Below are 24,124 nucleotides of genomic sequence, written 5' to 3' on the forward strand. Positions count from 1 at the left end.
GTGGCTGAAGTCTGAGTGACTGAAGTTGTCGTTGCATTCCGAGGATTGCTGAGCGAATGCAGTCGTAGTAGTCGGAAAAATGCTGGGCGAATGCAGTCAGAAGAGTGCTGGGCGAATGCAGTCGGAGGAGTGCTGGGCGAATGCAGTCGGAGGAGTGCTGGGCGAATGCAGTCAGAAGAATGCTGGGCGAATGCAGTCAGAAGAATGCTGGGCGAATGCAGTCGGAAGAATGCTGGGCGAATGCAGTCGGAGGAATGCTGGGCGAATGCAGTCGGAGGAATGCTGGGCGAATGCAGTCGGAGGAATGCAGTATGGAATGCAGTATGGAAGTATCTGGCAGCAGAAATCGGATAGGGTGCTGTGGTGAAGATTGGTGGTTTAAGTTTAGGTTTAATGTGATATATATTTATTTTGTTTATAGATATGTTAAATAGAATTTAAACATAAGAGCTAGTGCTACATTTGAAGTGTGGCGCTGCAAGAAAGTGGTTTCTCATGAATACTCGGAGTAGCGGATTGGAATTAAATTGGTTACATTGTGAACTGGTCAAGTGAGTTACTTTGTTACAATATGAGGTGAGACATGAGTTCCTGATTATAAGTTCTTGGAAAAGTGTTATGATAATTTGAGAGATACAGAAGTAATTCTATTGGTTTTGATTATAGAATATAATTGGAAGATGAAAAACTGTGATAGAATTTATAGTCCCTGAGGAAGCCCTCATGAACGGGGGTGAAACGAAGATATCTTTGTTGGACTTGATATTTAAAGTTGAGATGATACCAACATGAGAATGGAAATGGGCAATTGAAGATGAAGATAAGAATATATATAGATAAGAATTTCTATATTAACAAGTAACTACAATAAGAAATAATCAATTGTCACGAATATAGAAATTTTTGTAATAGAGTTTTTGTATGTTGAAAAAACTGTACAATAACAATAATACTGTGCAATATATTTTCTGGTGTTTTAAATGGTATGTATGGAATGTGTGTGTGTGTTAGTAAAGTTTTTAATTGTTTAAATAGGTGGTGATTTAAATTGTGTTGAATAAATATAAAGCATATTGTTAATATGTGGTCCCTGTGTGTGTGTTGCACATCTGGAATAGAGCCACGTTATCTCTTTATTTTAGGGGGAATGTAATAGAATTAAATATGGGATAACTGAGTCGTCAAAGCTATTGCAGTGCATGGAGAACATAACCAGTAAAGAAAGACCTAATTTGTAAACTATGTTTACATTAGGCAGTTGATCTTTATGACAGTACATTGTGTGCAAAAAAGTAAGAAAACAGTAAATGACTTTGTCAGGGAGCTGCTTCCATGAAAGTAATGTGGTTAATGTGGTCAGCACCAAATAGTAAACAGTCTAAAGTGAATTTCAGGGCTAGCATAATGGAACAGAGTCATATAAGTGCTGACAAATTTTTCAGCATTTAATTTTACACAGTGAAGCAAACAATGCTGTGTTCAAGGAGGTAGGCTGGGATTTTCTGACACAAATGCATTATAATTTGTAAAATTAAAATATTTCACAACCGTAATAAGTAGTCAGAAATGTATACTATGTAGCACTATAATTGTGACTGTTTTAGTGGCTCTAGTATCATTCATTGGACTAAAAAAAATGTGTGTACATGTTATAAATACCTTTTTCATTTGAAATATCAAACCTCTGAAAAAGGGTTCTGGACAACCTTTAAAAGCTCTTGTACAATAATATCCAGCTAGATATCACATCCTTAATGGATCCAGGTTTCCCTGGGACTAGAATGCAACAGATACTTTGACTTGCAGTAAAGACTCAAGAGTTCTCTTTTAATTACAAGGGAAATCTTTTTCATTGTTCAAATAATATCATTAACAAAGATTGGTAAATATTGTTAAGACACAAGTCACACATTATCAGTGAAAGAAAAATATTAAACTGATGGCTGGAAGTTCTTCAGAAGCTGTGATTATTGCTTTTTTTATTTGAGGGTGATCATATGTTAAGTGTCTTTAGTTGTGGGATGATACACAGAGGTTTAGAGTTCCGTGCCTTAGTAATGTTGGTAGCACAGAAAGTTTTATTCAAAATGTTCATTCTCTTTTTAAAGTGTCAACATGCTACCCTGATATCAAGGTGGTTTTTTTTTTCCTTCCAGGTATGGGGACATGAGAGTGATGATGGCTTATGAGCTCTACAGTATGTGGCAGAACCTGGGTAGGTTCTCTCTACCTCTGAGCAGTCTTAGTCATTCCCTGTACATATGTGCATCACAAAGTATTTGTATGCACACATACCTGTAGAATTGTCCTTAGCAGAGCAACAGCAGAGAAAAGCAAACTGCCACCTGCTCAGATTGTAATGATGTGCATTGTGAAACACAACGGCATTGACCAGCAAGCAACCAAAAATGTTTTCTGGATTTTATGCAACATGTTAGTATACAATCAAGCTCACATGGGGCGAGCCCTTTTGTTTTCCAGTGATATTACTGATGATGTACAGATAAGTCCATTCAAATAACAGCATTTTACTTTTCATTTTGACTTTTTTTGTTTGAACTTTGGGAGCCCAACTTTCAAACCTATCTGCGGCACATCATTTGCTTGTGTCAGTGGATGTACAAAAATTAATGTTAGTATTTTATAAACTATGTGGCAGGAGCTGCACAGCTTATAAAATGCTGCATATTTCTGCTCCAAAATTATACACGTTTGTTTCAGTACATGTTTATTTCCAGTGCAAGAAAACACTTAATTTGTCTACCGATTTTATAAACATAACACGCATATATATTACATGCAAAATAATTGTGACATTGCATGCACGTGGAGGCAGGTATTTTATAATGCATATGCATATACTGTTTTGAAAATATTTGTGAGATTACTTGAAATTATCAGTTTATTGATACCGCCATCCATTCCTTCTCCAGCTCACCTAGACCTTCTAGCACACGGGTGGCCAACTCCAGTCCTCAAAAGCCACAAACAGGCTTGGTTTTCAGGATAACCACAAGTAATATGAATGAGATAGAGCAACATGCACTGCCTTTATTGTATGCAAATATATCTTATGTACAGTATATTCATTGTGGATATCCTAAAACCCAGGCTTGTTTGTGGCTTTTAAGGACCATAGTTGGCCACCTCTGATCTAGCACTTCACCCTGAATCCCCATCAGTTTTCCCAGATCTCCCACCCAAGAACTTCAGATAAGTCTGATTTCACATGCATGAGTCAATAAGCAGGTATAAAAGTATATGAAAAAGTTAAATAATTTATGCATGTATACCTCTTACAAAATAGCAGTATCACATGTACTTCTGAACCCCACCCCGAACGTCCTTTTTCTCCTGATAAAATGTACATGTGAAACCGAAGATTCACACACACTCTCGATGTTAATAAAATAGCTATATACATAGACCCTTTTGAAAATTTACCCTTAAATATGCAGCGGACATACACAAAAGCAAAAATACAAGTAAGAAATGCATCTCTAACATCTAGGTTATATCTTCACATGTCTAGATATCTTTATTTAAGGCAACAGTTTAATTTTTACCTCAAATAGGACAGAACATGTTAAAGCAAAAGTGTGGACTACCAGGGCATCATTTTTCCTATATTGTATCTTTGTAGAAAATATACAATTCCTATAAAATGTATTAAGAAATAAAATGGTCAAAGGACCCGCTGCCCATCTTTCCTTCTTCTTTTATTTGTCATGTGGGCCAATAACTAGATGCCATTTCTAGAGTACTCAACCAGTAATTCAAAGTGTGATAAAAAGAGGGGAAATTCCTGACCCAACAGTCATTTCCTTGGTTACCAGTTAACTCCACAGGAATTGTTTTCCTAAAGAAGTACTGTTAAAAGGTTATGTACCATTAAAGAAGTTTCTTGCAGTGTAGATTGGGAGAGGCTTTCATGTTACTTCTGACCTCACTTCTGCACAACTAGAAAGCCAGAGAAGGGCAAACTCTTTTAAATGTTTTTGTATGTTCCAGGTGAGCACAAATTTCACTTTATTCCGGGAATGATTGGCCCCTTCTTGGGTGTCACTTTGGTCCCTCAGTCTGAAGTTCGCAATATTATGATCCCCATCTTTCATGACATGATGGACTGGGAGCAAAGGAAAAATGGCAACTTCAAACAAGTAAGGCCTGGATTTATCAAAATGCACTAAATATCGCATGCGATAGAAAAAGGGGCGTGTTTTATGGTAATAGGCAGTTTATTGCAATTTGCACTAATACGTATGTGAAGCTCTAAGTTACTGCAAATTGTGATAACATTTTTTGCACTTTGAAATAAGTGCCAGAATTGTGGTATTACCTACATACAAACACTGGGGAGACTATGTTTACTATCAGGGCCACTGAGGAAAGTGGGAGGGAGAGAGAGAGAGAGAGAGCGACTAGCCATAATGCCCTCACACTAGATAGGTATTTATATGTCTATGGGAGGCCCACCTAGTAACTCGAGGGGAGGTTTAGCTATTAGTGTAGGGGTTAGGGGTCACTTTGACATTCAAAGTGAGACATACGAACAAAACAGTGCGCTTGTGAAGATTTGATGACATTCGGAGTGAGGAAACTCACCCAAAGATGAGATTTGTGCAGTGTTCTCTCAACGTAGCTTGATGGACTCTCTACCTGGGTAACATCAAGCTAGGTTGAGAGAACATTTATTTATTTATTTATTTATTTAGCAGCTTTTATATACCATTGTTTGGAGCAAGCCTTCACAACGGTTCACAGATTTAACAACATATTACATGTAACTGAGCAAAAACAGATGGACAAAATAACGAAAGTTAACATATGAAGAAACATGTTACAAATAAGAGAGCTAAATTGAAAGAATTATGTTAAAATAATTTGGATGGGGGAAACTGTTAACAGAAATTATAGAAGGGTACCAAGTGAGGGCAATGGGAGAAGAGGTGTGAAGGGAGAGAAGGTTGGAAACGGCATATAGGGGGCATAACAGAGACGAACTTCTTATTCTGAGCGTATAAGAGGGGGGATGAAGGGGATGGGAAAGAGGATAATTGGGTATGGAACTTTATAAATTGATAAGGCTAAGGTTCAAATAGATATTGAATAGTTCAAGTCAATATATCAAGGCTAGTCATGAGGGAAAGTCCATGTTAGGGGGGTAATGAAAGTCTGTAATGGTGGAAGAGTGTTTATCCAATACCATCTTTGTATGTTTGCTCAAAGAGCCAAGTTTTTAGGAGTTTTCTGAAAAGTTTTGTGTTGCCTTCTTTTCGTAAGCTTTCAGGAAGGGTGTTCCAAAGTCGTGGTCCCGCAAGGGAGAATGCTCTGTCCCGAACTGATGTTAGTCTGGTGGAGATGAGAGTGGGTATTTATAGTAATGCTTTATTGGTTGCTCAAGTGTGTTGTTGTGGGGTGTAGATTTGGATTACATTAGTCATCCAATTGTTTTCGTTTCCGTAAATTGATTTATGTAAAATGGATAGAACTTTGAAATCGATCCTTTTTTCAATGGGTAACCAGTGTAGGGCTTTTAGAACGGGTGTTATGTTTTCAGATTTTCTATGGCCTGTTAGAATTCTTGCAGCTGCATTCTGCAGAATTTGAAGTGGTCGTAATGTGGATTTGGGGAGGCCTAATAGGAGAGAATTGTAGTAATCAAAACTCATGAATATCAGTGATTGGAGAATAGTTCTAAAATCTTGTGGATTTAGGAGGGGTTTTAGACGTTTTAAGGTTAGCAGTTTGTTGAATCCATCTTTTATCTTCATGGAGATGGGGTTTTTTTTAGATTAAGTTCTGGGTCGATCCAAATCCCGAGGTCTTTCACTTTATCATTTAGTTTGATTGCAAGATTATTGTTGATGCAGGAAATCGATGTGTTGTTTATTGTGGATTTTCATTCGAGAAGGATGTATTCAGTTTTATCCATGTTTAGGCAGAGTTTCAAGTTGTTTAGGAGTTACTTGATGGAATTTAGGTATGTGGTTGATAGACTGAGGGTGTTTTCAAGTGTGTCAGAAACAGGTATAAGAAGTTGAATGTCATCAGAATACATAAAGTATGTAATGCTGAGACTTCTAAGTAATTGGCATAGTGGAAGGAGATAGATATTGAAAAGTGTAACTGACAAGGCTGATCCTTGTGGAACACCTGTATCAAGTGTGGTTGATTCAGAAATGGTGTTATTGATGTTTACCTGATAAGATCTATTGCTAAGGAAGGAAGTGAACCAGTTCAGTGTAGTTTCAGAGAGGCCTATTTCGGAAAGTCTACTGATTAAACATTTGTGGTCAACTGTGTCGAAAGCTGCGGACAGGTCAAGTAGTATAAGGAGGAAGCTTTGGCTTTTGTCAAAACCCCTTAAAATCGTATCGGATAATTCAAGGAGAAGGGTCTCTGTACTGAGGTGTTTTCGGAACATTGCATTGCACAAACATTGCACAAATCTCATCTTTGAGTGAGTTTCCTCACTCCGAAGGTCATCAAATCTTCACAAGAGAGAACTGTTCTGTTCATATGTCTCACTTTGAATGTCAAAGTGGCCCCTAACCCCTACACTAATACCTAAACCTCACCTCGAGTTACTAGGTGGGCCTCACATAGAGATATAAATACCTATCTAGTGTGAGGGCATTATGGCTAATCGCTCTTTCTCGCTCTCTCTCGCTCTCTCTCACTCTCTCGCTCTCTCTCTCTCTCACCTTAACGCTACTGAAAAAGGGGTAGTTAAAGCCTTTGTCAAAGCCCCTTAAAATCATATTGGATAATTCAAGGAGAAAGGGTCTCTGTACTGAGGTGTTTTCGGAACATTGCATTGCACAAATCTCATCTTTCAGTGAGTTTCCTCACTCCGAAGGTCATCAAATCTTCACAAAAGAGAACTGTTCTGTTCATACATCTCACTTTGAATGTCAAAGTGGCCCCTAACCCCTACACTAATACCTAAACCTCACCTCGAGTTACTAGGTGGGCCTCCCATAGAGATATAAATACCTATCTAGTGTGAGGGCATTATGGCTAGACTCTCTCTCTCAGCTGGTGCTCCGGGAGCTGTCTCTCTTGGCTGGTGCTCCGGGAGCTCTCTCTCTCTCTCTAGGCTGGTGTTCTGGGAGCTTCAAAACAACTAAAATCAGCATTTGAAAACACATCACTACATGCAATAAAACCTTAACACTACTGAAAAAGGGGTAGTTAAAGCCATGCGATTGGGCTTTGCAAAACAGTGAACCCAGCCCACTCCACCCCAACTCCTCTTTTTCTGATTTGTATCACACCATGCGTTAAAGGTGCTTAACACATGCGAAAACACCATAACGCTATTTGATAAATGACTCTGTAAGTTAGCTCTAGTAGAGATCAACAGAATTTGGGAAACATTTTGCCTATAATATTCCCTGAGTGTATGCCCGGGAGCTATTGAATCATTGTGGGCAAAAAAACATGGGTAGGCAACTCTAGCCCTCAAGTGCCACAAACAATCTGGTTTTCATGATGTTCACAATGTATATGCATGAGATATATTTGCATATATCGCCTCCATTGTATGCAAATATATCTCATGCATATTCCTTGTGGATATCCTGAAAACCAGATCTGTCTGTGGCACTCAAAGACTGGTGTTGCCTATCCCTTCAATAAAGTCCTCTCTGCATATTTTTGGATGTCTTTAATCACTAGAGATGTGAATCGTGTGCCCGATCGTCTTAACGATCGGGTTCGGCTAGAGGGGAGAAAAAATCTGATCGTGGGTGATGTGGGTGATGTGAATTGGAATTGGTTCCGATTCACATCGTTATGTTTTTTTTTAGTGAGGCCCGACCCTTTAAAATTAACCCCTTACCTTCCCCCACCCCCCCCAAAGCTTAGTACCTGGTGGTCGAGTGGGGGCACGGGGACCAATCTCCCGCTCTCGGTCCATCGGCGCCATTTTGACTGCCACTCAAAAATGGCGCCGATGGCCCAATAAAAAAAACCCCACCCGACCCTTTATAAATGACCCCTTAGCTTCCCCCACCCTCCCGAGCCCCCCAAAACATTTTAAATTTACCTGGTGGTCTAGTGGTGGTCCCGGGAGCAATCTCCCGTTCTCGGGCCGTCGGCTGCCACTCATAAAGATGGCGCCGATGGCCCTTTGCCCTTACCATGTGACAGGGTATCCGTGCCATTGTCCAGTTCCTGTCACATGGTAGGAGCACTGGATGGCCGGCGCCATCTTTAAAGATGGTGGCGGCCATCTTTAAATACGGCGGCGGCCATCTTTAAAGATGGCGCCGGCCAGCCAGTGCTCCTACCATGTGACAGGGGCCGGCCAATGGCACGGATACCCTGTCATATGGTAAGGGCAAAGGGCCATCGGCGCCATCTTTATGAGTGGCAGCCGACGGCCCGAGAATGGGAGATCGCTCCCGGGACCACCACTAGACCACCAGGTAAATTTAAAATGTTTTGGGGGGCTCAGGTCTAGTGGTGGTCCCGGGAGCGATCTCCCGTTCTCGGGCCGTCGGCTGCCACTCATAAAGATTGCTCCGATGGCCCTTTGCCCTTACCATGTGACAGGGTATCCGTGCCATTGGCCGGCTCCTGTCACATGGTAGGAGCACTGGATGGCCGGCGCCATCTTTAAAGAGGTCGTTTTTAAAGGGTCGGGTGGGGTTTTTTTTAGTCGGGCCATCGGTGCCATTTTTGAGTGGCAGCCAAAATGGCGCCGATGGACCGAGAGCGGGAGATCGGTCCCCGCGCCCCCACTGGACCACCAGGTACTCGTAAAAAGCTTTGGGGGGTTCAGGAGGGTGGGGGAAGGTAAGGGATTCATTTTATAGGGTCGGGGTGGGTTTAGGGTTTTTTTTGGTGTGCCGGTTTTCCCCGCCCTCCCCCGATTTACGATTTTTCACGATAAATCGGGGGAATTTCTATTGTATCGCGACTCTTAACGATTTTTGACGATTTAAAATATATCTGACGATTGTTTTAAATCGTCAAAAAACGATTCACATCCCTATTAATCACTGCCTTTGAGGAGGTGAGTACTTCTTTGTTAATGTGCCTTGGTGGTTTATAGCGACTAGATGTGGGAGAGGTGAGTAAATAACCCTAGCTGAGGAGGTATCTTAGCATTCTTTCCTAATTTGTGGTTAATTGTGGCCAGAGAATTTCTACTTTCAGATAATTGGTACATTATAGCTGCAGGACAAATTGTAACACCAGTAAAAATGGTGGCATTTAGGTAAGTTCTAAAAATATTGTTTAAAAAATGATCAATTTGTTGTTGATTGGATATTAACATAGTCTATCCAGATACCTGTAATTGCTTAAAACATCAGGACTACCCAATCTTTTTTTTTAAGGATTCAAAATGTATTTAAACAAAGAAATTTTTAGGATTTCATCTTCTGTTCTTAAATTTTATTTCATTCGTAAGGTGAAATTTGAAAAGTTGTTGAGAACTCTTCTATATTAGCCACTCCAGTTGTTGAGTATTGTTTTCCAAGGCTTTTGAATAACATAGTAATGATGGCAAAAAAAGACCAAATGGTCCATCCAGTCTGCCCAGCCTTATGGTAGTAATTGCTGCTCCATGCAGGTTACCCCAAGACTTATGTTAAGAGTAGTAATATTAAAAATCAAAACCAAGCAACTGTCAAACCTATAACAAAATTACTGCTAGCAACATTTTTGCAGAGTGAGCAGCCTTCTTAATAATTAATACAATGCTGCTGCTCAAAAGTTCTTTGATTTTGGACTTGGCCATAGAAGCAGTCCTTAGCTTTTTCCCTAATGTCTGCAGATCAGTACCCTAGACTGCAAAAGTCAGGGCCCAGCATTGGTTGTGGTCGAAATCCAATTCTCCTTTCCTCCCCTCCCCTGCCATTGAAGCAGAAAGCGATGCTGCAGTTGCATCAAAATCATGTATGCTAATTGGTTAAGAGTATTAATCCCCATGCGTCAAAATCATGTAAGCTAATTGGTTAAGGGGTAGTAATCCCCATGCGTCAAAATCATATAAGCTAATTGGTTAAGAATACTAATCCCCATGTGCCTTTTGTTAGGGGTAGCAGCTTCAGCTCCATGCTGGTTACCCCCCAACTCTAGCCGTTAGGGATCCACAGTGTTCATCCCATGCCTTTTTGAATTTGTTTACTGTTTTTCTCCTCACACCTCTTCCAGAAGGGCATTCCAGGCATCCACCACCCTCTCGATGAAATACTTCCTGACGTTGGTTCTAATTTGTCCCCTCCCCCCCTCGAAGATTCATATTGTGATCCCTAGTTCTACTGTTTGCTTTCATCTGGAAAAGGTTTGAATAACATGCATCATTAAAATCATTCAGGTGTCTGAAAGTCTGTATCATATCTCCCCTGTACCTCCTCTGTTCCAGGGTGTACATATTTAGATCCTTCAGCCTCTGTTCATAAGTCATTCAGTACAGACCCCACAGCACTTTGATCGCCCTTCTCTGGACCACCTCCATCCTCTCTCTATCCTTTTTTAGATATGGCTCCAGAACTGAACACAGTACTCCAGATGAGGCCTCACTAACGGGCCGATTCAGTAAACTCCGCGGGAGAGCCGGCGGTCCGAGGCGAGTGCCCGCTCTCCCGACGCACGCCCAGTCACCTCTCCTGAGCACGCGATTATTTAAATTAGGGCCCGCGCTAGTAAGGAGGCGCTAGGGATACATCCCTAGCACCTCTTTATTAGCGGAAGTGGCGGCTGTCAGCGGGTCTGACAACCGACGCTTAATTTTACCAGCTTCGGTTGTCAAACCCGCTGACAGCCACAGGTTCGGAAAACGAATGCCGGCAAAATTGAGCATCCGTATTCCAACCCGTGGGCAGATTTTTTTTTTTTTTTTTTAATTTTTGGTGCCTCCGACTTAATATCGCTATGATATTAAGTCGGAGGGTATACAGAAAAACAGTTTTTTCTGCTTTTCTATACGCTTGCCTGGTACTGTCTGAAATTAACGCTTGCCTTTGGCAGGCATTAATTTCTGAGAATAAAATGTGCGGCTTGGCCGCATATTTTACTTTCTGTATTTTGGGTGACTAACTAATAGGCTCATCAACATGCATTTGCATGTGATGAGCGCTATTAGTTTCGGGGGGGGGGGGGGGGGGTTGACCACGCATTTTCCATGCGCTATTACCCCTTACAGTATAAGGGGTAATAATAGCGTGTCAAAAATGTGTGGCCAAATGAGGGCTAAACGGTGCGCTCAGACAAGTGCACCATTCTGTATCAGCCTGTAAGGGCATTATCGCCTGTTTTGGTTTTTTTTATTGGTTATTCCTCTATACAGCCTAGCATTCTTCTAGCTTTAGCTATTGTCTTGTCATATTGCTTCGCTGTCTTCATATCATCAGACACTATAACCGTAATGTCCCTCTCCCAGTCCGTACATATTAGTCTTTCATGCCCCATCACTCACGGCTCATTTGGATTATCGCACCCATATACATGACTCCACACTTCTTGGCATTGAATCCCAGCTGCCAAGTCTTCAACCACTCTTCGAGCTTTCTTAAATCACATTTCATTCTTTCTATTCCTTCAGGTCTGTCCACTTTGTTGTAGATTTAGTATCATCTGCAAATAGACAAACTTTACCTTTTAGCCCTTCCAAATGTTACAAAGATATTGAACAGAACTGGTCCCAAAACCAATCCCTGTGGCATTCCACTTTACACAGTCTCTTGGACTTTGATCCACTTACCATTAAATGCTGTCTCCTGTCAGTCAACCAGTTTGTAGTAAACTCTACCACCTCAGGGCTGAGTTCCAAGCTTCTCATTTTATTCATGAGCCTCCTATGTGGGACAGTATCAAAAGTTTTGCTGAAATCCAAGTAAATCACATCTAGTGCTCTTCCTCAATCCAATTCTCTAGTTACCCAGTCAAAAAAATCAATCAGATTTGTCTGACAGGACCTTCCCCTGGTGAATCCATGCTCCCTTGGGTCCAACAACCCACTGGATTATAGATAGTTCACTAACCTTATTACCTCTAGGATCCATTGGTACAAGGTAATCCTGGTCCACTCTTCATAAAACTGTGATGGATGGCCTTCTACTGTCATCTTGAGAGAGTAGACCAGCCTGGCTTCATTGTGAAGCCTTATTGCCCCCGGCCCCCTGGTCGGAGCCCTCTCAGGGAAGTCCCGGGTGCATTGAAAGGACTACTGCTTACTGGAACCCTGGTTCTGCGTCGAAGACAGTGCAGAACCCTTATTGTGACAAAAACTGCCACACCTCCCGAAAACTAGAGCAAGGTGGAAAAGGCTTCCTGACCTTCATCTTATCCTCTGGCAGCTTATTCCCTTTAGACTCTCCCAAAACCTTCATCAATTGTTTCAGGTCCTCCCCGAACAACAATTTTCCTTCCTTTAAAGGGAATGTAAGTACAGTGTAAGCCAGTATGATGTGCCTCATGAATGTTGGCAAAGAAAAGTCTATAAATAAATAAAAATAAATAAATAAAGTTTACAGACCTGAGACTTGGACCACATATCAGCTGACCAATTCTGCAACCACAGTAGACATCGCACCGAGATCGCCATGACCATATTCCTGGGCTGAAGTCCAGCTCAAGTCATAAAGCACGTCAGCCTCATATAAAATCCTGACAAAAACAGAGCTCCTCACAATCTCCAATCCCCCAGCTTGCTCGCTCCCTCCCTGCCTTAAGCAACACCAACCCTCCACCTGATACATTCACCTGCAATGTGAGAGATCTCGGTGTCTATCTTGACCAACATCTAAATGTCAAATCTCACATCCACAATACCATAAAAACTGGCTTCTTCAAATTGCACATCCTAAAGAAACTTAAACCCCTGCTATATACCCAAGACCTCCGCACAGTCCTACAGGCAACTATTTTAATTAAACTGGACTATTGCAATTCTTTATTTCTGGGCCTCCCTCTCTCCACTATCAAACCCCTCCAACTTTTACAGAATGCCATGGCCAGAATCCTAACAAACGCACGTAAATCGGATCACATTACCCCTATCCTAAAAGACCTCCACTGGTTACCCATAACCTCATGCTTAAAATACAAAACACTCACCATCCTCCACAATTTATTGTACAATCATAATCACACTTGGCTCGAGAATGCACCTCTTTTTCGATCATCTACCCGCCCCTCCAGATCCAACCTTGCTGGTACCCTATACACCCCCTCCCTAAAAACTGCACACCACACCTCAACCAGAGAAAGGGCTTTCTCTATTGCCGGCCCTTCCCTATGGAACACCCTGCCCACGGCCCTCCGTCTAGAACCTAACCTGTCTAAATTTAAAAAAGGGCTCAAAACCTGGCTCTTTACATTAGCATATCCAGATGTTGACCAAACTTAGCTTGCATTTTAACCCTGCAGCCCAACCTTTCCCCCTCCTCCTCTCTGCCTCTCCTTTTCTCCCCCTTTCTTCACCCCAAGCAAAGACTCCAAAACATAGTGTTTCTTCCCCCTAACCAATGTCGCCTAAATTCTGTTATAAGTTTCCCCTCACCCACTTTTAAGCCTACCCTACCATTCCCCCCCCCCCCCCCCCCCCACCTCTCCCTGTCACTGCCATCACTGGTCTGGTACCTACCAGCCCACCTGTACATATTGTCTATTGTTAATTTATTTTCTTCAAATGTTCCTATCAAATTTCTCTCTTTCCCTATCCTTCCTACTGCTGTCCTCTCTCCTCCTTCATTACTGCTCCCCCCTTCCCTTACCTGTTTATTGTATTTCTCTCTCTTGTTATTTTGTTACAATGTAAACCGGCATGATGTTCTGACGAATGTCGGTATATAAAAATCAACAAATAAATAAATAAATAATTTGACAACAGAGGAGAAGTCACAAATTTATTAAGATCTAAAGGTGTTATATCAGACTAGGAAACATAGCTATAAAGAATGTGTTAATCATTGTACCATACTTCAATAAAGATTATGTTGGAAACCATCATAGCTTTTGATGTAGTTATTGCTGAAGTGAACATTTCACAGAGATCATAAGTGCTGTTTACATAAACTGCTAACTGGGATGTAGAGCAAAGCCATGCATAGGGCCTAGAAGATCTTTCTTCTCCCCACTCAAGGACACTCAGATAATTTAAAATCTTAGGAAGAGTTACTTCTAAGAGACTGTGGTAAAGTGTATGACTTTGGTTTCTTATGTGTAACTATCAACCCAGGGGTTACATATACTTGATAAATATTCAGGAGAACATACTGTTTTGTTTTGTTTTAATTTGTTTAAACCCCTGCATTTTAGGGATAGCACATCAGGAACTGAAAGTCCTCTTCCATGGTGCTTCAGCCTACCCCTACCCCTTTCTTAAACAATTAGAGGTTCTGCTACAAACCTTGTTATATATTATAAATCAAACTTTTAATGAAAAAAAGAAAAACATAGTAAAAGAAATTATATATATGAGAGGTTTTAGTTGCATGAAGTCCCCTTCACGGTTATTAAATGAATGGAGTTATGTTTTTTAATCACTGTCTGCCAGTCAGCCAGAGTTCTCTGCTTTCCTTGTTGTTTTTATAATCTGTTCTGTATGAACAGACCTAAGTGCTGATTACAGTAACTGTAGGACTGTAAGGCAGGGCCAATATAATAGACAAACAAAATAGAATATCATAAATGAAATTTTGTGTATGCTAGAAGATTACTGGAGTTGCCTTTATTTCTCAGAGGCTGTAAGCCTCAGGTTAGCAGTCTGACCTGCTGAGGGATCCTGCATGGACTACCCAATAGATCCCTACATTTTGATGAGCAGCAGCAGGAAAAACAACAAAAAAAAGATGTATAAAAAATTCAGGGATACTGCTGACAAAGCTACTAAAATTTGCTATTGCAGATATTCTCCTCACAAGGCTACATTACTCACAAACAATTCACAAATACCCCCAACACACTGATTAATCCACTTCAAAAACCCTGTATCCTAAAGTTAGATGGGATTTTTGAAAAGGCTTACTAGCCCTGTTGCTAATATCTCTGAGTAGTGCAACTTCTGTAAAAGGTTGATTATATACAAAAGCTTTAGCCTGTGATGCTGCTTTTTTTTGCTAGTAGGAATAAAGTCCTGTCACACCAGAACTCTTAAGCTGATTGAACAAAACTTCCAAAGAGAAGTTAACATCCAAGGTATTGGACTACTAGATCAATACTCAAAAAGCTTTCTCTAGACTTAATTGTAGAGGGTTCACAAAAACTGATCTGCTGCAAGTCATTTTACCTACAGAAATGCAGTGCTAATTATATTGAAGCTTTAACTAAACCAGTTTAGTCTCTATCGTGTACCCATGGGTCCAGTTACCAGTTTTGACAGGGCTTCAGTGAGGGATACACTAGACTACTTCAGTTTTTAGACCTTGAGAACAGATGTAGAGCATTATACTACTGGTACACAAAACACATGGACTGCAAGAGAGTAAGACATGCCTGTGATGTCTTTCAGAATATTTACATATTCTATAGAAGGGAAGTGCTTGTTTTTGTAAGTTACTGAGAAACCACTGTGAAATATCTCCACATTCTGTTAAAATATGGTTCAATTCTGAAACAAAATGATCATCTATCTCCTCTCCCCTCCTCTCTCAGGTGGAAGCTGAGCTGATTGACAAGCTAGACACGTTGGTGTCAGAGGGAAAAGGAGATGAAAACTACAGAGAACTCTTCAGTCTGCTGTAAGCTACACCCACGCATGTCATAGTGTTGTATCAGAATGCACTGAACAGCACCTGCAAAATATGACTCAGAGAAAATAGTTGTAAGCAGTGTTCAGTATGCTGAACTGCAGTTTACCTAGGAGGGCAATGCTGGGAGAAATAAGAAAGGAAAGAATTGGGAAGGAACCTTGGTATTATTGTGCTCATCTGGGGATGGCTGGTATCTGGCGCAAGAATATCGTGGTTATTTTATTATTAAATCAGTGTCTGAGGACAATAGAAGAAAACCAAAAAATAGAACAAGTCAGTGTTTAAAAAGATATGGTCATGTTTCATTATCAAATCTTGGATCTTATGCACAAAATAATCTCTTTAAAATGTTCCCCACAAGATTTGACTTCCTTGATTCCTGGACATGATTTATTTATTTATTTATTTATAGTTTTTTATATACCGCCGCTCATCAGAGATATCACGTCGGTGTACAGTGAACAAGAACTTACGCCGGAGCGTTATACATTTAACAAGAGTTAATATATAGGTATTTGAACAAAAAACAAGTTGAAGCAATTAAGAACAATACAATCATTTAGGTGTAACTTAACTGAACTGAGTTAAACAAAGCTGGTGAATATAGGGATTCTAGGAAAATAGGTATGAGGTTAGGGAAGGGTAAAGAAGAAAAGGAATTCTAAATTAGAGGTGGTGAGAGGGGGAAATAGCACTTAGATTGCAATTAAGAGCAGTTACATAGAAGGGTATTGAGAGTAAAAGCAGATATAAGGGGAAATCAGAAATGGTGCATAGAAAGAGGAGTAGGGTAGATAAGGCAGGACGTATAAATGGAGTAGAAAGACATATGTATATCAAGTATAGGCATGTGTGAATAACCATGTCTTGAGTTTTTGCTTGAATGTTTTGGGAGATCAGGCAAGTATAAATTATTTTATTAATCCATGTGCAGAAATATGACAAGAGGCAAAGTTATATATATTAATGATTACTAGAAATATATATCACCAGAAAACAAAGGAAATGGGCCAGCCCAGTGGCTTAGTGACAATATATAAGACCTTGGTTTGATTCTGAAATCATGTCTTTCATTTCCTGGTTGTCCAGAGTTGGGGAATCTGTTGAAGCAGCATTCATAACACTGGGGAGGAGACAGGGAGGGAGGAGGCATATTCATTATGCAATAGTAGACAGATTTAGGGCCCAGGATTACATAGTTCTGGAAAGATCTTTGGTGGTTGATCCCCAGCTGAGGGCTGTGGCTGAAGTGAGTCAGCTAGGTGAGTTGGGTTGGAATAAAAAAACAAAGAAAACAGTTCCCAGATAGTTGTGAATGAAGGCTCATGGCACCGAATGCTAGCCCTGGTATCGACTGAGCTGGCAGCCCAAAGAAGCAGGAAAACACTACTGGGCCCAAAAAATATTGAAAAAGCAGGAAACCAATAAGTTACAAAGAAAAATCTGATTCTGAAAATGAAGAAAATATGGGTACTTTCTGTTCTTCAAATAAATAAATTCTGCAATTAGTGCTGTGGACTGCTGTACAATGGACTTGGGTAGAGTTCCACATTCATGCATGTGCTGCCAGCACTAGGAATGCTGCTGAAGTAATCCATCCCTGAACAAAGGAAAGCCAAGAATTCTTATGTCTATGCTTAGGGGCCAATTCACTAATATGTGCAAAGATTTTACAGCAGGTTAATTGTGAAAATTTAGTAAGACTATTAAAATCTGTATGTGTGGAGTATGTACAGAGTTAATGATGCATACACAAAACAATACAAACAAATCTCTCCTGAAAGGTTTTCGCAAAGCAACTTATTTGTTTGTATGCTAATTATGTTATTAATTATCCTAAAGAACTATTATACTTGGGCAACCAGGCGAACTGTTACATGTGCTGGCCGCGGCAGGCCCGCGGCCAGGCCCTCTTACTCTCATCTGCCTGCTCCAGCATTTGGCTCCACTTCCATCACGGCCATGGGCCGCCACCTTCGACCTCGGGCCACCCCCAGTACTCCTGCCTCCGCAACGGACATCCGTGCTCCGCGGCAGGCCTCCCCATGTGGCCCGTGGGGAGAATCCGCCGTCCTGCGCCATGCTCCTCCCTAGGCACGCACGCGCATCTCCTTACCTTTTAAAGGGACCGCGGTGGGAAACCAACCTGCAGCCCCGGATGATGATATCACTGGGCCCCGGTATATAAGGCCAGGCCCAGCTTCAGTTAGTTGCCTTTGCAACAGGTCTCCACGTTGGTCGTGTACTTCGTTGCCTCCTCTGGTGAATCCTTCGTGTACCTGGTTCCTGTCTCATCTGTGTTCCTGATCCTGGTCTCGTTATTCTTCCTTGTTCCTGTGTCCTGCATTTCATCTACCTGTTCTATGGACTGACTCCTGGACCCTCCCTCTGCTTTGCCTGACCAAGCTACTGATCTTCTTCTGGACCTGACCATTGCCTTGCCTTGCCATTCCTCCTTGCCTGCCACCTGCCCAGCGAAAACGGGGGGCGGGGGCTGAAGGGGGAGGCGGCCCTGCGAAAGCCTGCAGGCTTCGCACCACCACGGTGTCTTCGCTGCCGGCTTTCGCACCGAATAGTGCCACCGTGAAAGGTGGTGCTATTCGGCATGCTACTGCCGACAATAATGTTGGTAACGTTTTCGCCGGCAGCGAAGACACCGCCAACTCCTCCCTCCCCCCGCTCCGACTCATCCCCTCCCCCTAATTAGCATTATATCACATGTGAAAAGTCCCTTTTCGCATGCGATATGGCCTTATTGCATGCGTTAGGGCTCTAATGCATGCGATAAAGCTTTAGTGAATGACCCTATAAGACATGATAGAAGAAATGCCTGAATGAAAGTAATTGCAAACACATGCATGTTCTACTCTTGAATGCTTGTTTAAAGTAAAAAAAAACAACTTTTACTTGTTTTCTCAATGTTGAATAGCATTGAATTGCACAGATCTCATGTGGTAGATTGTTCCACAGTATAGAGCCAACCACAAAAAAGTCCTTTCTCTGGATTCTGCTAGGCGTGCCTGTCTGATTGATGGTATAATCTAACAAATTATGGCCAACTGATCGCAAAGTACATTGAAGTTTGTAAATTTTGAGAAGAGAACTTACGCATAATGGAGTATCCCTTTTTAACATATGGTGAATCAGTGTTACAATCTTGAATTGACTCCTCCAATATATGGGGAGCCAAGGAAGAGAGTGTAAAGCCAGAGTAATATGATCCAGTAACCTGGTGTCTTTGTTGTTAAACAGTTTTTATTGATTATACCAATATTACTTCAACTCATAACAAGATAGCGGCCTGGAGAAGGTAGTACAGACTTCCACTCAGACCTAGCAATATCAATAACATAGAAGTACAGAACCAACAACTCCCCCCCCCCCCCCTGTATCCCCCTCCCCCCTCCCTCCCGTAATTGATAGGCAAAGTCCAAGGCATAAGTCCAAGCAGGTATCCGGTCCCTCCAGAAGTCAAACCATGTAAGGTCCACAGAGGCTGAATCTAAGATGTCTTCATCAATCATTGATAAGCAAGCTTCGGGTTCGATGTGGTAAAGATTGCAAGTACGGATCCCATATCAACAGGAACAGCCTGCGAGAACGGGGGTTGGCGCGTGAGCACAGGTCCTCCATGCGGAACATGTGGTGAAAATGATTCCTCCAAGTCCAGAAAGAAGGAATAGTAGAGTCACGCCAGTGTATCAATATAACTTTTTTCCCCACCAGACAAGCTTTGTGAAACAGAAGGCATTGACTTTTTTTCAGTGGGAGGCATGGGAAATGACCAAAAAGAAAGTCCATTAAATAAGTCGCAATACGTCCCCAGTATCTACGGATTGGGGGGCAGGCCCAAAAAGAGTGGGATAAATTACCAATGGCCCCCTGACATTTACCACAGGATTCATTTGTAGTCAAACCTGAACGGAGGGCCATGCGTGGGGAAATATAGGCCCTTCGTAAAAATTTATAATGCATCTCCCTATAATATACATTCACTGTAACACGATTGAGTCTTCCAAAGCTTGCCTTTAAAATGGAGACAGTGAGAGCAAACACCCCATCCTTATTCCATCTTTCAAGCAACCCTGCAAAGGGTTTGATTTTCGTACGCAATTTTAAAGTCTTATAGTATTGAGACAATGTGGGAGCCCTTGGGGCTGTAAAACGCATTACTGTATTCAAGGAGGTAAACACTTCCATTGGGTTAGGTTCCAACGGCAGAGACTGAAAATAGTGTTTAAGCTGGAGATAAGGGAAGACATGTGACACGTCTAAGGTATACATAGAGCGTAATTCATGAAAGGAAAACAACTGACCATCACTATTAATTACATGCCCTAAACGAGTAATATCCAGTGTACGCCATTGATGAAACCCCCTGGACTGGGATCCCGGGGTAAAGGCACTATTCCCTTGTATGGGTAGCAACGAGACACACATCCGAGGAGTTCTCAGCAACTTCATGGCGGTCCGCCAAGTGTCTCGCAGCAGTTTAATAGATGGGGAGTGAAGTAAAACAGCGGGGAGATCATGGGACGGAGCCTGAACAACATAAGAGAGCACATGAGGGGCCACCAGTGCAGACTCCGCAGTGATGTGTACAAAAGAGGATTGATCTAGCCTGGTGTCTTTAATCAATCTAGTGGCTGCATTTTGAACTGCATGTAAGCATTTCAAAATATTTGCAGGCAAACCTACATAAAGTAAGTTGTGATAATCTAATTTGGAGATAACCAAAGAATGTAATATGGTATGAAAATCACTGCTTGACAGATATGGTTTAAGACCTTATAATATGTGTAATTTATAAGAAGCTGCTGTTGCTACAGTTTTTAGCAGCTCCTTCAGTGACATCTTGCTCCATTTGCACTCCCAAGTTCCTTACTAATGTTGAGATTTTCATTGCCTATGCCTCAGATTGAAAGAGAGCAAGATGATCATCAGAGAAGAATCTTCTTAATATTATTACATTTCTTTCCTTTTCATTTTATTGCATTTATAAATTTCTTTCTTAGGTAAAAATCACCCAAAACAATGTACAAGCATAACATATATATAGATAGATATAGATAAATTACAATGAAAACAAACCAAACATAAAATAACCAAAAAAATGTAAAACAAAACAAAAACCACAAAAGCAACTCGATACAACAGGGCTGAAGGAACTCTCCACTCCTAAGTTAAAACTCTACCATTCTTAATCAATTTTAGAGGATATGAATCGAATCTCGAACCCTTTTCTGAACCTCAAAAGATCTACTTCTCTGAGCAAAAGTGGAAGAGTATTCCACAAATTGGGGAGAGCAGCAGAAAAAAAATCTCTATTCTGTAACTGCACATAATAGAAAACTGTCACTGACAAAAGCTGTAATAAAGATTTCTGATTAGTCCTTACCAACCCAATGATCTCTCAAATGAGGGAAAATAGAAAGCCAATGCAGCTATATTAACAAAGGCATTGCAGATACTCGTCGAGAACTACCAGTTAACAATCATGCAGCCACATTCTGAATAATCTGCTATCTCTGAATAGCTTTTCCCAGAAGTTCCAGATATAACGCATTGCAATAATTGAACTGATACATTGCCAAAGCATAGATAACCTCCTCAAGGCCGCCATATCCAAAATAGCTTTTGCCATACCATTTTTAAACCCAAAAGTGCCTTCTTTGCCACAGCAGAAATCTGTCTATCCAAAATTAACAGGGGATGCAATGTGACCCTCGAAAATTTCATTTCCTGCACTAGCACCATACTTTGATTGTCAGATGAGGGAAATAATTGATAAGACTCCCAACCTCAGCTATAATAATTCCGTTTTGCTAGCATTCAAAATTAAACCATTCTGCTCACCCAATCTGAGCACTATTATTAACCCAAAAAAAGGGTTTCTTCTGGATTCTTTCCCAAGGGAAGCATCAACTGTACATCATCAGCTTAAATATAGGGGCTAAACTCAAATGATCAAATAAATCTGCTCAGCGGTGCTAGGAAGATGTTAAAAAGTAAAGGGGACAAGAAGGAACCTTGAGGGACTTCTTGCAACACTTCTCTAAATTCAGAATTTACTCCCTGAAATGCCATCATTAGAACTCTTCCTTATAAAAAGGAAGAGATCCATTTCAACACTTGGCCCCTCAATCCTAAAGCCATGCATTTTAAGAACATAAGCAGTTGCATACTGGGTCAGACCAAGGGTCCATGAAGCCCAGCATCCTGTTTCCAACAGTGGTCAATCCAGGAGACAAGAACTGGCAAGTACCCAAACATTAAATAGATCCCATACTACTATTGCCAGTAATAAGCAGTGGCTATTCTCTATGTCAGCTTGATTAATAGTTTATGGACGTCTCCTTGAAGAACTTGTCCAAACCTTTTTTAAACCCAGCTAAGCTAGCAGCCCTAACCACATCCGTTGGTAACGAATTCCTTAGCTTAATTGTGTGTTGAGTGAAAAAGAATTTTCTCTGATTTGTTTTAAATGTGCTACTTGCTAAACTCATGTAATGCCCCCCAGTCCTTGTATTATCTGAAAGAGTAAACCGATTCACATTTATCTGTTCTAGTCGTCTCATGATTTTGTAGACCTCCATCATATCTCCCCTCAGCCGTCTCTTCTCCAAGCTAAACAGCCCTAACCTCTATAACCTTTCCTCATAGCGAAACCGTTCCAACCCCTTTATTATTTTGGTCGCCCTTCTCTGTACCTTCTCCAGTGCATCTATATCTTTTTTTGTGATATGGTAATCAGAATTGAAAGCAGTACTCAAGGTACAATTTCACCATTGGAGTGATGTAGAGTCATTCTGATATTCTTCGTTTTATTTACCATTCCCTTCCTAATAATTCCTAACATTCTGTTTGCTTTTTTGACCGCCGCAGCACACTAAGCTGACGATTTCAATGTATTGTCCACCATGACCCCTAGATCTTTTTCCTGGGTGGTAACTCCTAATATGGAACCTAATATCGTGCATCTACAGCATGGATTATTTTTCTCTATATGCATCACCTTGCACTTGTCCACATTAAATTTCATCTGCCATATGGATGCCCAGTCTTCCAGTCTGCAAGATCCTTCTGCAATTTATCACTATCCACTTGTTAACTGCTCTGAATAATTTTGACATCTGCAAATTTGATCACCTCACTCATCATTCCCCTTTCCAGATCATTTATCATTTTAATTAGGTGATGGAGTGGTCTACCAGTGTAATGCTCTTGATAAATCCAATATAAGATAACAGGGCTCCCCCATATCCAAATATAGCAGTACCTCAACAAAGCTACCATTAAAAGTCTCTGTACTATATCCAGGACAGAAACCTGCTTGAGCCACCTCCAATTTCTCATACAGGCAGATTCGGTATGGTACGCTAAGGCCGAGCGCACCGTTAGCCCCTGTTTGGACGCTCGTTATTGACGCGCTATTATTACCCCTTATACTGTATGGAGTAATAGCACGTGGAACCACACGCCCAACCCCCCCCCCCCCCCCCGAAACTAATGTTTATTTATTTATTTATTTTTTATTTTTATATACCGATGTTCCTGTATAGAATACATATCGCACCGGTTTACAGAGAACTGAACTGTCGCCTCAGGGGCGGATACATTGAAACAAGGTTGAAATTAAACTTACAGAGAACAAGTGGAATGCAATTCAAAACATGATTAGTTAAAATAAAGTATAATAGCGTGCTCAACATGCAAATGCATGTTGATGAGCCTATTAGTTAGTCTCACTCGATACAGAAAGTAAAATGTGCAGCCAAGCTGCACATTTTACTCTCAGAAATTAACTCCTGCCAAAGGCAGGAGTTAATTTTGGCTGGCACCGGGAAAGTGTACAGAAAAGCAGAAAAAACTGCTTTTCTATACACCCTCCGACTTAATATCATAGCGATATTAAGTCAGAGGCCCCAAAAATAAAAAATCTTTTAAAAAATCTGCCCGTGGGTTGGAAAATGGACGCTCAATTTTGCCGGCGTCCATATTCCGAACCCGTGGCTGTCAGCAGGTTTGACAACCGACGCCGGTAAAATTAAGCGCGGCTGTCAAACCCGCTGACAGCCGCCGCTTCCGCCAATAAGGAGGTGCTAGGGATGCGCTTGTGTCCCTAGCGCCTCCTTATTAGCGCGGGCCCTCATTTGCATCATGAATCGCGCGCCTAGGAGAGGGGCCTGGGTGCGCGTTGGGAGAGCGGGCGCTCGCCTCGGAGCATCGGCTGTCCCGCACGGTTTACTGAATCAGTCTGATAGACTTCACAAAAGTTAGAAATTTGTTTAGTCACCAACTTTTCAATCAATGTAGCAACAAAAGATAAATTACACACTGGCCTGTAAATACTATAGCCTTCCCCAGATCCAAATTAGAATTTTTCAAAATAGGCAAAATCTATGCCTTTTTCA

The 24,124-nt window shown here is 41.3% G+C and overlaps 1 protein-coding gene across 4 annotated transcripts in view; it reads left to right on the top strand.

Annotated features, from left to right (window-relative positions):
- DOCK3 (dedicator of cytokinesis 3) overlaps nucleotides 1–24,124 on the top strand; it is a 1,203,328-nt gene that overhangs the window by 969,024 nt on the left and 210,180 nt on the right. For all 4 annotated transcript variants that reach the window (XM_029599541.1, XM_029599543.1, XM_029599542.1 and 1 more), the window contains 3 exons: nucleotides 2,157–2,215; nucleotides 4,012–4,160; nucleotides 15,613–15,698. In XM_029599541.1, coding sequence (XP_029455401.1) covers nucleotides 2,157–2,215; nucleotides 4,012–4,160; nucleotides 15,613–15,698 — 294 coding nt within the window. The remainder of the gene's footprint in view (nucleotides 1–2,156; nucleotides 2,216–4,011; nucleotides 4,161–15,612; nucleotides 15,699–24,124) is intronic.

This window comes from Rhinatrema bivittatum, chromosome 4 (genome assembly GCF_901001135.1).
Source record: "Rhinatrema bivittatum chromosome 4, aRhiBiv1.1, whole genome shotgun sequence".
In the NCBI taxonomy this organism is placed as follows: domain Eukaryota; kingdom Metazoa; phylum Chordata; class Amphibia; order Gymnophiona; family Rhinatrematidae; genus Rhinatrema; species Rhinatrema bivittatum.